Source organism: Talaromyces amestolkiae, assembly GCF_001896365.1.
Source record: "Talaromyces amestolkiae strain CIB chromosome Unknown scaffold27.1, whole genome shotgun sequence".
NCBI classification, from domain to species: domain Eukaryota; kingdom Fungi; phylum Ascomycota; class Eurotiomycetes; order Eurotiales; family Trichocomaceae; genus Talaromyces; species Talaromyces amestolkiae.
Genome location: NW_024468063.1, coordinates 3,131 through 15,082, shown reverse-complemented (window position 1 = coordinate 15,082; position 11,952 = coordinate 3,131). Strand labels below are relative to the sequence as shown.

The following is an 11,952-nucleotide window of genomic DNA, read 5'->3' as shown; positions in this document are numbered from 1 at the left end:
AATGGTATCAATGCTTTATAGCGACGGTTATTCCGAATCCCAAAACCATTAAACATATAAATATGACCATGAACGTCACAGCGACCATGGTGCAGCAATGCCGCTGATTTATGCGTTGCTCTTTGCGCTCGAGGAGGCGGTCGCAGGCGGTGCAGTGGATGTGTCCTTCTCCTCTGTCTACCCTGTCGCCGTCTTCGGTGTGTTGGTGTTGGTGAAGGTGTACATCGTCGGATTGTTGTTGCTGTTGCTCAATGTCGATTTCTTCGGGTTGCAGGAGGTCGGCTTGGGGGATGGATGTGTACTGTACTTCAGTCTTAGTAGAGGTCATTGGTAGAGGATGGAAGAATGGGGACGCACGCCAGAGGAAGTATTGCCGGGTCTTTCGTGCCCCGCAAAGAGCTCCTCGTATGCCGGCGCTGCTTCGGTAGGGATGGAGGTACCCATTGTTCTTGTGCTGACTTTTGTATATTCAATATTCAATGCTGTTCTATATCCTAGGATTGGATCGAAGATATAATTGGTAGCAAGAATTAATCTTTGGAGTGTTGTGGTAGTTAAACTGCTGCCTAGCTGTGTCTACGGCTGTACACTACGGCCTGGTGCCTGAGGCAGCAATTACTATCTTGATTGAGATGCGATAAGATCAAAAATCTCTCCTACGGCGCACAAGTACAGAGTAATCAAACAATGAGTCGAAGAACAACATCAATCGATCAATCTCATCATCTGCATTTCCAAATCTGATCCATCTTTCGATCCTGTGCCACCATCTGAGCACTTCACCTTATCTCGCCGATACTCCCACCAATTCAACCTAACCTCAACAACCTGCGTATTCAATGCGCCACCTCTAATCCTCAACACTGCTATCTTCGATTCAACGCACATCCACACTTGCACAGAGCGTACTAAATACCGCAACTCCGAATGACAAATCGGGCGCATTGACAGATCGGAAAACCACGTTGAGCGCAACTGCAGGTGGATCAACAAAACAATTCCAAATCATATCGATCAGCCGCATATACAGTTCGAGCATAAATAACGAATCAAAGGGCGGCAGCTGCACAATTCCAAATCATTTTGTTTCGCCGTTAGTACGTGCATGCTGTAAGTAGGTAAGCGATCTGAGTAAGCCATTAGCTAGAACTTAAGTTAGTTGATAGGAGCCCACTCCGTCACTCCGCAACTCCGTGACGTCGTATACTTCATTCCACTTTAGTGACCCCTCCCTCTATCGGGGAGGAAGAAGTTCGAAGTATTTATACCCCTCGACCACACCACACCTCGTCTACAAGGTACTCCTTTCTCATCACTCAATCAATCACTCACCAATCAATCAATTCCCTAAGAAAATCGAATCGATAGACACCAACATGCCTCTCACAGGTCACTGCCTCTGCGGCGCCGTCACATACTCCATTGACGTCGACGCGCCCCTCCTCACAGGCTACGACCACTGCGACGACTGCCAGCGCCAGACCGGCTCTGCATACTGTATGTACCCACCATCTCCTCTCACCTTTTCAGCCATCCTTTTCTTTTTTACAATCCCCTGACTAACGTATGTGATTTTGTGTAGCATTGGTCGCAGTCGTCCCCAAAGCAAAGCTCACAATCAACGGCCCCACCAAGTCCTGGGCCGGTAAAGGCTCAAGCGGAAAGGCCGTTCATCGTATTTTCTGCAGCGAATGCGGATCCCCCATTGCGCATGACCCGGATGCTGCGCCGGAGATTATTGCTATCAAAGCGGGCACGTTGGATAGTGAAATCAAGAAGAATCTCAAGCCTGTAAGTTTCTATCCCATTGCAGGAGTCATTGGAGAGAAACGTGGGCTAATTGGGTGGGTGGATAGGATACCGAGATCTGGACTGTCGGGAAACTGCCTTTCATCAAGGAGAGTTTACCCAACGCGTTTGAGCACATGCCTTCTTAAAATGCCTCCACGACCAAAAAACCTACGAATATAGAGTGGGAGGAAGAGGATGATATATAGTGAAAATGGAAATGATGAAGAATTCTATGAACAAAACGCCAGTCGTACATCAATTATAGCTTCCAAGGTTGATGAATGTGTAGAAGAGAAAAGTTCTTTCAAGCCCGCTGTCGTATCCCGACTGCCCTCTTGATACATGCTGGCATGTATGCAGAGCAGGCAGATGAATCCACCCAATATCAAAAAAAAGACTCCAACATATCAGAAATGTCATAAAACAAAAGGCTGGACGGTTTATATGTATAGATCGAATAGAGAAAGTATCGTACATGCAGATCAGATATAGAAGAAGGAATAGACAAACACAAAGATTGTGAATAATGTCGCAAATGTGTACTCAAACTCGAACCAGGCTTCTTGGCCTGCGAAGGCGATTTTCTTGCTTTCAGGGGTTGGATGCGCAACGCCGGTTTTGGGGTCGCGCTTCAACAGGTCTTCGCGATCAGGCATTGAAGGTGGATCGATGGCGTACGAGATGGGTGTCCAGAGGGAGGTGATCACGAACAAAAATGTGACGGGTGGCCAGAAAGCGTGCGTGATCAGACACAAGAGAATATTCTTGAAGTTGTTGGGATCATTCTGGTAGAAGCAGCGATAAGACGACAGGCACACGGCGACGATGGTCATGTAGACGAATGCGAAATGGAACATGGCCATGTAGTTCACCAGAATGGTCCAGAGACGACGAACCATTCCCTTGCGGCGTTTGGGGTCACGTTCTTCCAGCGCGGAGCCCAAGGAACCTGTAGGCTTGAAGGCTTGGGTTTGTCCGCCGAGCCATTTGGGGAGGAAGAAAGATCGGATGATGCACAATGCGAGATAGGGCGACATCCACATGCCATAGCGGGAACCGCGCTGACCGGTGTGGTAGCCGGCGGGAATAAACAACGCAAACTCGCAAAGACGGTTACTCATGGTTGATGCGAAGCAGGCCCAGATCAAATATTTGAGTTGTTCCGTAGTGGCATAGGCAACAAGAGGGCGGCCCCAAATCAAAATAATCGGAATGGCGAAAAGAGAAGCGGTGAGCAAAATAGTGTACAGACTGAGAGTGGCGTACAAGAAACCAGAAAATCGCTGGGCAAAAGACATTTGCTTGATGGCGTCGCCCCAGAGACAGAACTTGAGCTTAAATGCAGTGTCGACAGTACCGATAGCCCATCGAGTACGCTGCTTCAAGTGACCGCCATAATCTTCCGGAACAGTACCAAACTGCAAAGCTTCATGAATATACGCAGTCTTCCATCCCTTACCCAGCATCAGCGTCGAAGTAGCGACATCCTCAGCCAAAGAACCAAGAGGAAATTGACCAATATCATCCAAAGCCTCGCGACGAACAACATACCCAGAACCGGTGCACCAGGCGACGCCAAGAGCGTCCTTGATCGGTTCGATGACATGTACGAAAAAGTCCAAGCTCTGTGCCAAGGGATCGGCAGGGGGGCAGTTGTAGAAAAGCTGTGGGGGACAGACAAGGGCCATCTTGGGGTCGATCAGCAAGTGAGGGAGAGTCGCGCGGAGCCATTGTTGTTCGGGGATCTGTCTAGTCAGCAAGGGGTATTCTTTCTGAAACTGTATCTAGAGGGAAATTACCATATCAGCATCAAGAGCAGCCATGAATTGACCAGCTCCACCCGGCATCAGACGGGTCTGCTCCAGACCGTAGTTGAGATTACCAGCCTTGAAGTGATGCGGCACGCCAGGGATCTTGGTTCGAGCCATGTAGTGCACATTTGGATACGTCAGCGCTAATTGACGCACCGACGCCTCGAGGCTGGACGACTTGGCATCATCTAGCACGATAACCCTGAATTTGTCGATAGGATAGTCCTGATCGGCCGCAGCGTGGACAGTGTCGATGACGACCTCGTCTTCCTCACCACAGCAAGTAATAAAAACATCCACATTCGGGCAGTCGTCTCCCGTAAGTCGCAGCTTAGGACGCTGTCGTCCTTTCAACGCCCACATAGTCCAGGCATTGTGCATCATAGACGGGATCGCAGTAGCCAATTCTAGCGCGATAAACACCCATGCACCAGCATAAGTCTGGTGAGAGGCTTTCTGAGCGAGAATAACGCACGTAATACGCAAGGCGAGGTAAAAAACATAGATAGCTGTGTTGCCAAAGGTCAAAAACGGTACAAGCATGTACACATATCGTCGCCAGCCTTTCCAGATATCAGCATCGTCTCGGTCAGCGACGCGTGCGATCGAGCCTTGTTGGACCCAATCTTTTGCGTACAACGGGGAAGGGGGTTGGTCGACAAGCGCCGCCAGACTTTGGTGGCTTTGGAAACTCTGGTTATTTTGGTACTGCCGACTCTGTCAGCATTGAAATCCATCTTTTGTTAGCTAAGGAAGACATACGAATGCAGGAGTAGCTGATCTCGACCCGGCAGGTGTACTCGACACACTATGAAACGAGTCGTGTCCTCTTCGACTCGGCAGCGGCCAGCCCACTTGATGAGCACCTGGCGTGCCTAGAGGTGTTCCAACGGGCGAAACGAAGTCTTCAGCTGGCTGCAAACCCGGTCTGACCGGTTTGGGCGGCGATCGGCCCATAGGCCGTTCGTTCGGGTCGTAGCTGTCGTTCATATTCACACTGTTCATGTATGCGGCGTCGTGGCCGTGGCCATGGCCATGATTCAGCACATCGAATTCGACCATTTCTTCGCCGTATCCGTAGTTGTTGTTTCCGTAGTAAGCGTTGGGGTTTGCATTTCCATTATTTCCATTAGCGTAGGGGGAGGTCGGTCCCCCGTAGTGGCCATTATGATAGCCACTCATTGTGTTGTCAACGTCGACAGAGTTATAGCGAGTGTAGCGAGTGTAGCGGTAGGCTGATTAATAGTTCATCGAGGCGATAAGCGGCCTCGTCTGGTCGTCGAAAATTGTAGTTATGTGTACGTCAAACAATCAGATGTAAACGAGTGTGGGAGTTGGCAGTAAGAAGTCAAAACATATGTAAGCAGAAGCAGCAGAACTCAACTCAAAGTTGCTCGACTATACCTTGAGGAGGACTGGCAGTGGAAGCTCGTGTGAGCAAACAGTAAAGAGCAAACAAGAAAAGAGGAGAGAAGATGGATGAGACATTGGCCGGCCCACGGATGGCTTATCTCTGGACCAGACGGTACGATACGGTCGGTACTGGATACATCGTGGATACACTGGTATAGTGGTATATAGTGAGTACATATTAAGACGCGGTGATTCGCCGAATGATCGAGTATCAGACAGGATAATACATAGTAAAACTGACTGGTAACATGGTCCGTACGGACAAAATACAACCATTTGAGTCATTATGACCAATCATAGTGCAAGATCAAATCGTCTCATGATGACGGTGGGTCCTGGCCCGATTGGGAAAATTCAGTATACTTCGGGAGAACACGATTGGCCGAGGTAAAAAAGAGAAGCTTCCGCTTGCAGCCGCAATTGGCCTGTTAGAACACACTATCTGTGGTGGGCGCCCCATGCGTACCTGATCGGTTCTAGGGCTCGCAGTAGCGTCTCGCTGGCGCACAAATGTTTCACTTCGATCGACGACTAATTGCGGTAACCCTTGGATATACTATGTAAGCACCTATTTCAGGCAGAGATTTTTGGTGCTATTATCTCAGGTGTGCTTTTACTAGCCTCATTCTAAGCCTGCCATATCTATTACACGTGATCTACACGTGATTAAACTGGCTAGAAGCACAGTTATATGGGAGACATTAATGTGAAATTGTGTCTATATTGAGGGATGTGCTTATAAAGTATTATTGTAATTGGCTAATGATCCCTGTCATGTATCCATTGTGGGCCCACTTAGCGCGGGTGTATAAATCGGGTTTCTGTACGTGTACGGAGTAATCTGTACAGTACTATTTACGTACGCTGCCTGTTCCTACTGTGCGTTCTCCCTAGGTGGCAAGTCATCGGCAAGTCATCAATGAGTCTCCGTTGCCGGCAGCCTTAAGAGCACCACAATAGCCCTGTAGGACTAGGCTGGCGGTGTTAAGGTCAGCCGTTTCATTCAGTTGCATCCTTGGATCCTCCGCTCCATCCATTTCATCATCAGCCCCCAGAGTACGTAGGCATAGTCGTACAAAGTACGTACACGACTTGTCATTACGGGTCAGTTACGCATACCCAGTCGTCGAGGCAGTGTCTTCGATGCACATCCCCAGCAGTTCACACTGCACATCGAGTCTGCCCAACGCAGAATAGGAAATTGCAAATGCGGCTGCAGAGGCAGGTGATGGACGCTGCACTACACGTCGAGTGGATAGCCAAGCCATCTAGTCGTACTGTACTCTCTACTATCTACTGCGTGCATTTATACTCGTAGGATGCAAACAGCGAACGTCATCGTCATGACCAGTACGGAGGCCCGCTGTGGCTTAGTGGGACTGCCTCGCCCCTTTTCCTCCTGTACTATAAGTACGGTTCATGCGTAATTACCGTACCGGCGATAGGCTGGAATCCCACGGCGGTATCGATAACACTGCTGGATTAGTGTCTGATTGGCCGCTGCCGGTCTTCCGGTACCGTCCGTACCAGCAATACCGATCCAGGTACCACTGCCCGGCCTGAGGCTTGGCGGCTCTGTGAGCCATTGTGGACTTGCTTTTGTGGGCTGTGGATAAGACACGAAAAGTCTTCAACCAGTTTGACCAAGCCGGACAACTTACTTACATAGTACAAGCTAGAAAAAGAAAAGAAAGAAAAAAAAGAAGAAAACCTGCAATTAGAATTCAAGTGGGACTGGATGAAAATTTGATGCAACGCGACGCGCTGACTGGCCCTTACGTATGGTAGCACTGTTAGATACGTCCATAGTAGTAATAATAGTACAAAGAACTTGGAGCAATAGTCAGGGGAAGATTAACAGGCTAAGAATAGTAGCGGCTCACCTGATTCAGGCCCGGCGCTGATAAGCCGGCTGCGCATCTGCCATTGGCCGCGCCCCGTAGTCCGTGGACACCCTTACAGATTGCCAGGAGCACCACTTGCGTAGTTTTATCTATGCGTATCTTTGTCTCACTTTTGATTACAGTCACATAGACACCAGCGACTGATTGCAACTAGCCACGACTGACTGCTACCGGCCGCGTTTTACGATTCACTGCGATTATACTGCTACTGAGTTCTCCTAATACAACTCATTCTCGTCACAGTATAGATAGCTGTTAAGCCAAGTCCAGCATGGTCTTCCGCTGGATCGTCAACGCAGGCCTCATAGCCATCCCAATCGGCAGCACCCTCGGCGTCCTCTTCGGCATCGACGCATCACGACAAGCATCCGGCCAAGCGCCATTGTTCAGCGGCGGCGACAGCAATAGTGGCACCGGCGGCAGCAGTGGTGGAAGTGGAGGTTCTGGGGGTTCTGGAGGCTCTGGGTCATCAGGAGGAAGTTCTTGGTCGGATAGTACTGGTGCTATTGCCCAAGGAAGTCACTACAATGAAACAGAGTTGGGAGTAACGCTGTCGCGGTATTGCAATTTATCGCTGGGAATTCTGCCGCCGGCGAAGGGGGGATTGAACTACTCACGTGAGTCGTCTTGAACGCGGGATACGGACGATAGCTGACAAGAGACTATAGTCAATCCTAATCAATGGGGTGTTGCCGCTGCCGGTGGTACTGACGCCGATTCCCAAATGTGCATGAATGTGAGTGTCGGCCATGGTCATATCGACCCCAACTGACATAGTTAGGTCACCACATTCCTCAACGAGACATATCCCACAAAATTATCCGCGCCCGAGTGGTCAGTCACCTGGCAATACACACCCTTTCCATCGACCCAACCAGTGCACGGCTACCCCAACGTCGAGGTAGCCGATGGATTACCCGTGACACTGTCAGACTTAAAATCATTGAATGTCGACTTGGCGTGGACATACGCCCTGGGCGACACACCCAAAGATACTTCCGACACGCCGGAGTTTGACTCCGTCTCCCTCAACACCAACGTTGCCATCGATATGTTTTTCGACAGTATCAAAGAGAATGCCACTGACAGCACAATCTCCGAGTACGAAATCATGGTGTGGTTTGCTCATTACGGCGATGCCGCGCAGACCATTGGTAACGCCTCTGGTATCGTAGACACAAAGATTGTCAACACAACTACCTTGTACGTTTTTCTCTGTCCTTTATTTATAGATCGATATAGCAGTGCTGACGTATACAGCGACCTCTACTACGGCAACCACACTGCCAGCCAAGGCGTCCTCCAGCATGTATACACATGGGTCGCTTCCGAGACCACAGAGTCGTTTACGGGTGACATCTCACCACTCATCACCGCACTGACCAGCAAGACTGGCACGCGCTACCCTTCGACGAGCGATTACATGGGCGTATTCGGCTTTGGATCCGAAGCGTACTCCGCCGATCAGAATGTGACCTTTTACGTTCCCAAACTTCAAGTAGATATAGAGACTTGAATTCGCATGTACTATATATATATACTCTACAATGACGATAATGATAATAGACTATGTTTTTACATCCACGGTTCTTCCGGGGTTTTTGTTAAAATGACTTTAAGGCCGGGCCAAAACAACACCCCTCTGCCTCATCGACCTCATCTTTTGGCTAGCTCCCCTCTTGGTCAACAACGCTCCACCCTCACTCAACGCAATTGTCCTTCCAGGCCCAAAATTAGGATTTCCGCCCAGCGTACCAAAGATGTCTCCAATGTAATTGTCCGCTTTGACACCACACTCAAACGTCTCTTTCCACTCTGCCAAAATCCCCTTTACGACATGCACGCCAGCATTGTAGATGTTCTGGATCGCAATCTCGAATCCATCCTGATTTGCATACAGGATGTGATACGCCGCATCTTCGCCAGGGTATGGACGATCAAAGTCCGAAGCCGTGCGCATGACAATGATTCGCGCGAAATCGACGCGCTTGTGGAGTGCAGCACGCAACAATGATTCGAGCGTGGCATTGTCTTCCTGCGCTGTGCTGCAGTATGTGCCCGTCCCGTTTGTGAAGAGCGCGGTTGTGTTGGCGAATGCTTCACTTAGCAGGTTTCCAGTATAGTAAACATCGGACGTAGCGACGTCGCATTCCACCACGGAAGGCGCAGCAGCGCCGGCGCGGTAGATTGTTGCGCCGTCACCGTTGAGATAGTTTGCGCGGTAGGAAGCTGCCTGCGCGCTATCTGTCAGATTGCCCTGGCGCGCAAATGCGACGGCTTTGGAGCGGAGGTTGTCGTTGACTTCGAAGACTTCGGTGCCGTAGATACTTTCGGGGTATTGGTCGGGACCATACGAGCCCTGCGCAAAGTAGCCCGTTGACCAGTTGGATGGCATTTCGCGTGCATCGAGTTCATATTGCAGCGCTACTTGCACGGCGTAACGGGCAAAGGTTACGGAGCCTGTGGTTGCGACTTCGGGGCTGATGCCGGCGATACCGCCGATGAAGAAGTAGGTGTTTGTTAGATCGAATTTGTCACTGAATGCGAGCGACGTAATTGATGTAGCGGCGTTGATTTCGCTTTCACCGGTGATCAGTTGGCAGATTTCGTGGTCCTCGGTGCAGTGGACGTGTGGGAACAGAGGCGACAGGCCTGGGACAGTGATGTTGTGGGCGAGGATATTGAAGTCGGGGATTCCCCACCATACTTCTCCTTCGGGGGCGAACTGTCTTTGATTAATTGTATGTTCTGGATGGGGTGTTTGATGCGGAAAGAAATACCATTGAAATTATGAAGACTTTCGGGGCAGGCTTGTCGCAGTCGCAGCGCTCGTCGACGGGTGCTGCGCTCACGAGAGCGGCAGGCACAATGGCCAGTCCAGCCAGGATCTGTCTGAGGGAGACCATTTTAACCAATTGACAGCTACAGTTTAGGTGTAGGTATACAATTGACTCAACTACGGAGAAAGAGACTAGGATGTTTAATTGTTTATATACAGCAAAAAAGATCTCAAAATCGGGATCTCCGTTATGCTTTCCTTATCAGGTAACATCACGCCTATCAGCCAAGCTTCCACGCAATAAACTAATTTATTGGCTTGTTCTTACTCTTAGCTTTTAGCAAGTGGAGTGAGTCAGTGCGTATCTCTGCCAGGCACAATCTGATTGAAAATTTGCGCACTAATAATTAAATACCCACTCATATCCACCAGATAAGAAAGAATACGAAGGCAGGATTTGAAGCAAGACTGATGCGGAAGGTCTTTTACACTTCCTTGTACTACGTCGGAACTCGCCGAATTTCAAATTTCTCTTTGTTTGTGTAATTCAATTGACATCAACTGCTTATCTCGATAAATTGCTTCGAAGCTTATGACAGGTACAGTAATAGAAGCCGAGTTAAGGAACCAACGCAACCACTTTCCCCGGCCCAGCTTCGCTCGCCGCAACCTCGAATGCCTCCTCCCACTGCTCCAGGGCATACTTCTTCACGCTCCCGTAATCAACTCTCAGTCTCCCACTCTCGACCAATTTGATGAGTTTCAGGATGTCGTCGCGCTCGTACATCCATTTGCCCTTGATGGTCATGTTGGCGTGCATTACGTAGCCCAATGGCAGCGCTACGTCGCCTTTGATGCCGCCCATGAGCGACACGCGACCACCATGTCTGACCGATAAAATTCCGCTACTCAGATGCGTGGAATCTGAGGCCGAGGGCGGCGAAATGTCGAAGTAGACATCAATTGGGAGACCGAAGCTGGCGATTGCGGCCGTGTCGGTTTGGACGTCGTTCGTTATGGGGACTGTTTCGAGCCGGCCACCACTTGCCCTCAGGCTGCTGTTGAGATGGTCCGATTTGAGTTGTTCTAGTGCAGAGGCATTCCGGCCCATGGCGATAACGTTCGCGCCCATGGCCAGCGCAACCCTGACAGCAGCGCTGCCAAACATACCCGTCGCAGGCGCAATGAGTACAGTCTCACAAACATCAAGTCCGACGTCTCGAAGACCGCCGTACGGAACCGCAAAGGATGCGAGGTATAGTAACTGTTCGGCTGAATACCCCAACCCCGCAACACCTGGATCAGAAACCGATGAAGAGCCTAGGAGTTTCCGCTCATCGAGTTTGAAACAATTCTCAAGCGGAAGTTTCACGTATTCGGCAAACGTAGAATCGCGCCACTCGCCATGAACCATTCTCTTCGCAGCCGCCGAGTGGCCATCGTGAATACCCACCAACGCGCCAACGTCCTTGTTGTCTCTGCCTCGTAAGTAGATGTCGCAAAGCACCAGGTCGCCCGTCTGTAGGCTTGTAGCGTCGTTTGCAACCGCCACGACGCGACCGATTGCGCCGCCGCCGGGAATGGAGGGTGTTGGCAAGGTGTACTTCCTGACACCGTTGTAAATGTCGCGTGAGTAGGAAAGTAGGCGGGCGCAGAGGACTTGGACGATTGCGCTGCCGGGAACAAGTTGGGGCATGGGATGGATTGGGTCGACGTGTAAGGGGGAGCCGATTTGGGTGAGGATTAGGGCTTTGTGGGTTGGAGGTAACATTTTGAGATACCGACTTTTGTTGTAGATAGAGTTGGATGATTGAGTGATGGAATTAGTTATTGATACTGAGAGAGTATTTTACCACCCAAATTGAACGCTTTTCCACTGCCTACTTATAAGAATTTCGTCAATCGTAAAGACGAATAAAATCAATCGGGTACGGAGCCAGGAATGAAAACCCGTTCCCGATATACGTAGGGCCAGCGGGCTTAATACCTGGAGTTTGGCTTTAAACACCGAAATGTCCATTTTTGTGTATAGTCATGAACATTTTAATTCCAAATCTAGTAGGATACGATGGGCATTACGAAATTCATCAGGGAATAACTGCACCGAGCGTTGATATTGTTGGATGTTGATGTGAAGGGGATATCGGGTTTAAAAATATATTGCTTCTCATGACGTTGATGTCTACCTTATTTAAACAGCGTTAAGTCGAGGCACGCCAGGCTTCGGCGATATCAATTGCCAAGCCTCAACATG

At 49.8% G+C, this 11,952-nt stretch overlaps 6 protein-coding genes across 6 annotated transcripts; 2 read left to right on the top strand and 4 right to left on the bottom strand.

The window, feature by feature from the left end:
• Positions 1-7: 7 nt before the first annotated feature.
• Positions 8-444, bottom strand: BHQ10_009826 (uncharacterized protein; the record flags this gene model as incomplete). The annotated part of the gene is made up of 2 exons (XM_040882783.1): positions 8-301; positions 358-444. 2 exons carry the CDS (start codon positions 442-444, stop codon positions 8-10), a joined length of 381 nt encoding a protein of 126 aa, XP_040738328.1.
• A 932-nt stretch (positions 445-1,376) lies between these two features.
• Positions 1,377-1,937, top strand: BHQ10_009825 (uncharacterized protein; the record flags this gene model as incomplete). The annotated part of the gene is made up of 3 exons (XM_040882782.1): positions 1,377-1,497; positions 1,583-1,791; positions 1,857-1,937. 3 exons carry the CDS (start codon positions 1,377-1,379, stop codon positions 1,935-1,937), a joined length of 411 nt encoding a protein of 136 aa, XP_040738327.1.
• Positions 1,938-2,273: 336 nt separating this feature from the next.
• BHQ10_009824 (uncharacterized protein) lies at positions 2,274-4,784 on the bottom strand (the record flags this gene model as incomplete). Its single annotated transcript, XM_040882781.1, has 3 exons — positions 2,274-3,536; positions 3,591-4,310; positions 4,365-4,784. The coding sequence occupies 3 exons, from the start codon at positions 4,782-4,784 to the stop codon at positions 2,274-2,276; spliced, it is 2,403 nt and encodes an 800-aa protein (XP_040738326.1).
• Positions 4,785-7,190: 2,406 nt separating this feature from the next.
• BHQ10_009823 (uncharacterized protein) lies at positions 7,191-8,435 on the top strand (the record flags this gene model as incomplete). The annotated part of the gene is made up of 4 exons (XM_040882780.1): positions 7,191-7,536; positions 7,588-7,655; positions 7,701-8,122; positions 8,180-8,435. 4 exons carry the CDS (start codon positions 7,191-7,193, stop codon positions 8,433-8,435), a joined length of 1,092 nt encoding a protein of 363 aa, XP_040738325.1.
• A 99-nt stretch (positions 8,436-8,534) lies between these two features.
• On the bottom strand, positions 8,535-9,825 carry BHQ10_009822 (uncharacterized protein; the record flags this gene model as incomplete). Its single annotated transcript, XM_040882779.1, has 2 exons — positions 8,535-9,644; positions 9,700-9,825. 2 exons carry the CDS (start codon positions 9,823-9,825, stop codon positions 8,535-8,537), a joined length of 1,236 nt encoding a protein of 411 aa, XP_040738324.1.
• A 492-nt stretch (positions 9,826-10,317) lies between these two features.
• On the bottom strand, positions 10,318-11,469 carry BHQ10_009821 (uncharacterized protein; the record flags this gene model as incomplete). Its single annotated transcript, XM_040882778.1, has 1 exon — positions 10,318-11,469. One exon carries the CDS (start codon positions 11,467-11,469, stop codon positions 10,318-10,320), a length of 1,152 nt encoding a protein of 383 aa, XP_040738323.1.
• Between the last annotated feature and the right edge of the window lie 483 nt (positions 11,470-11,952).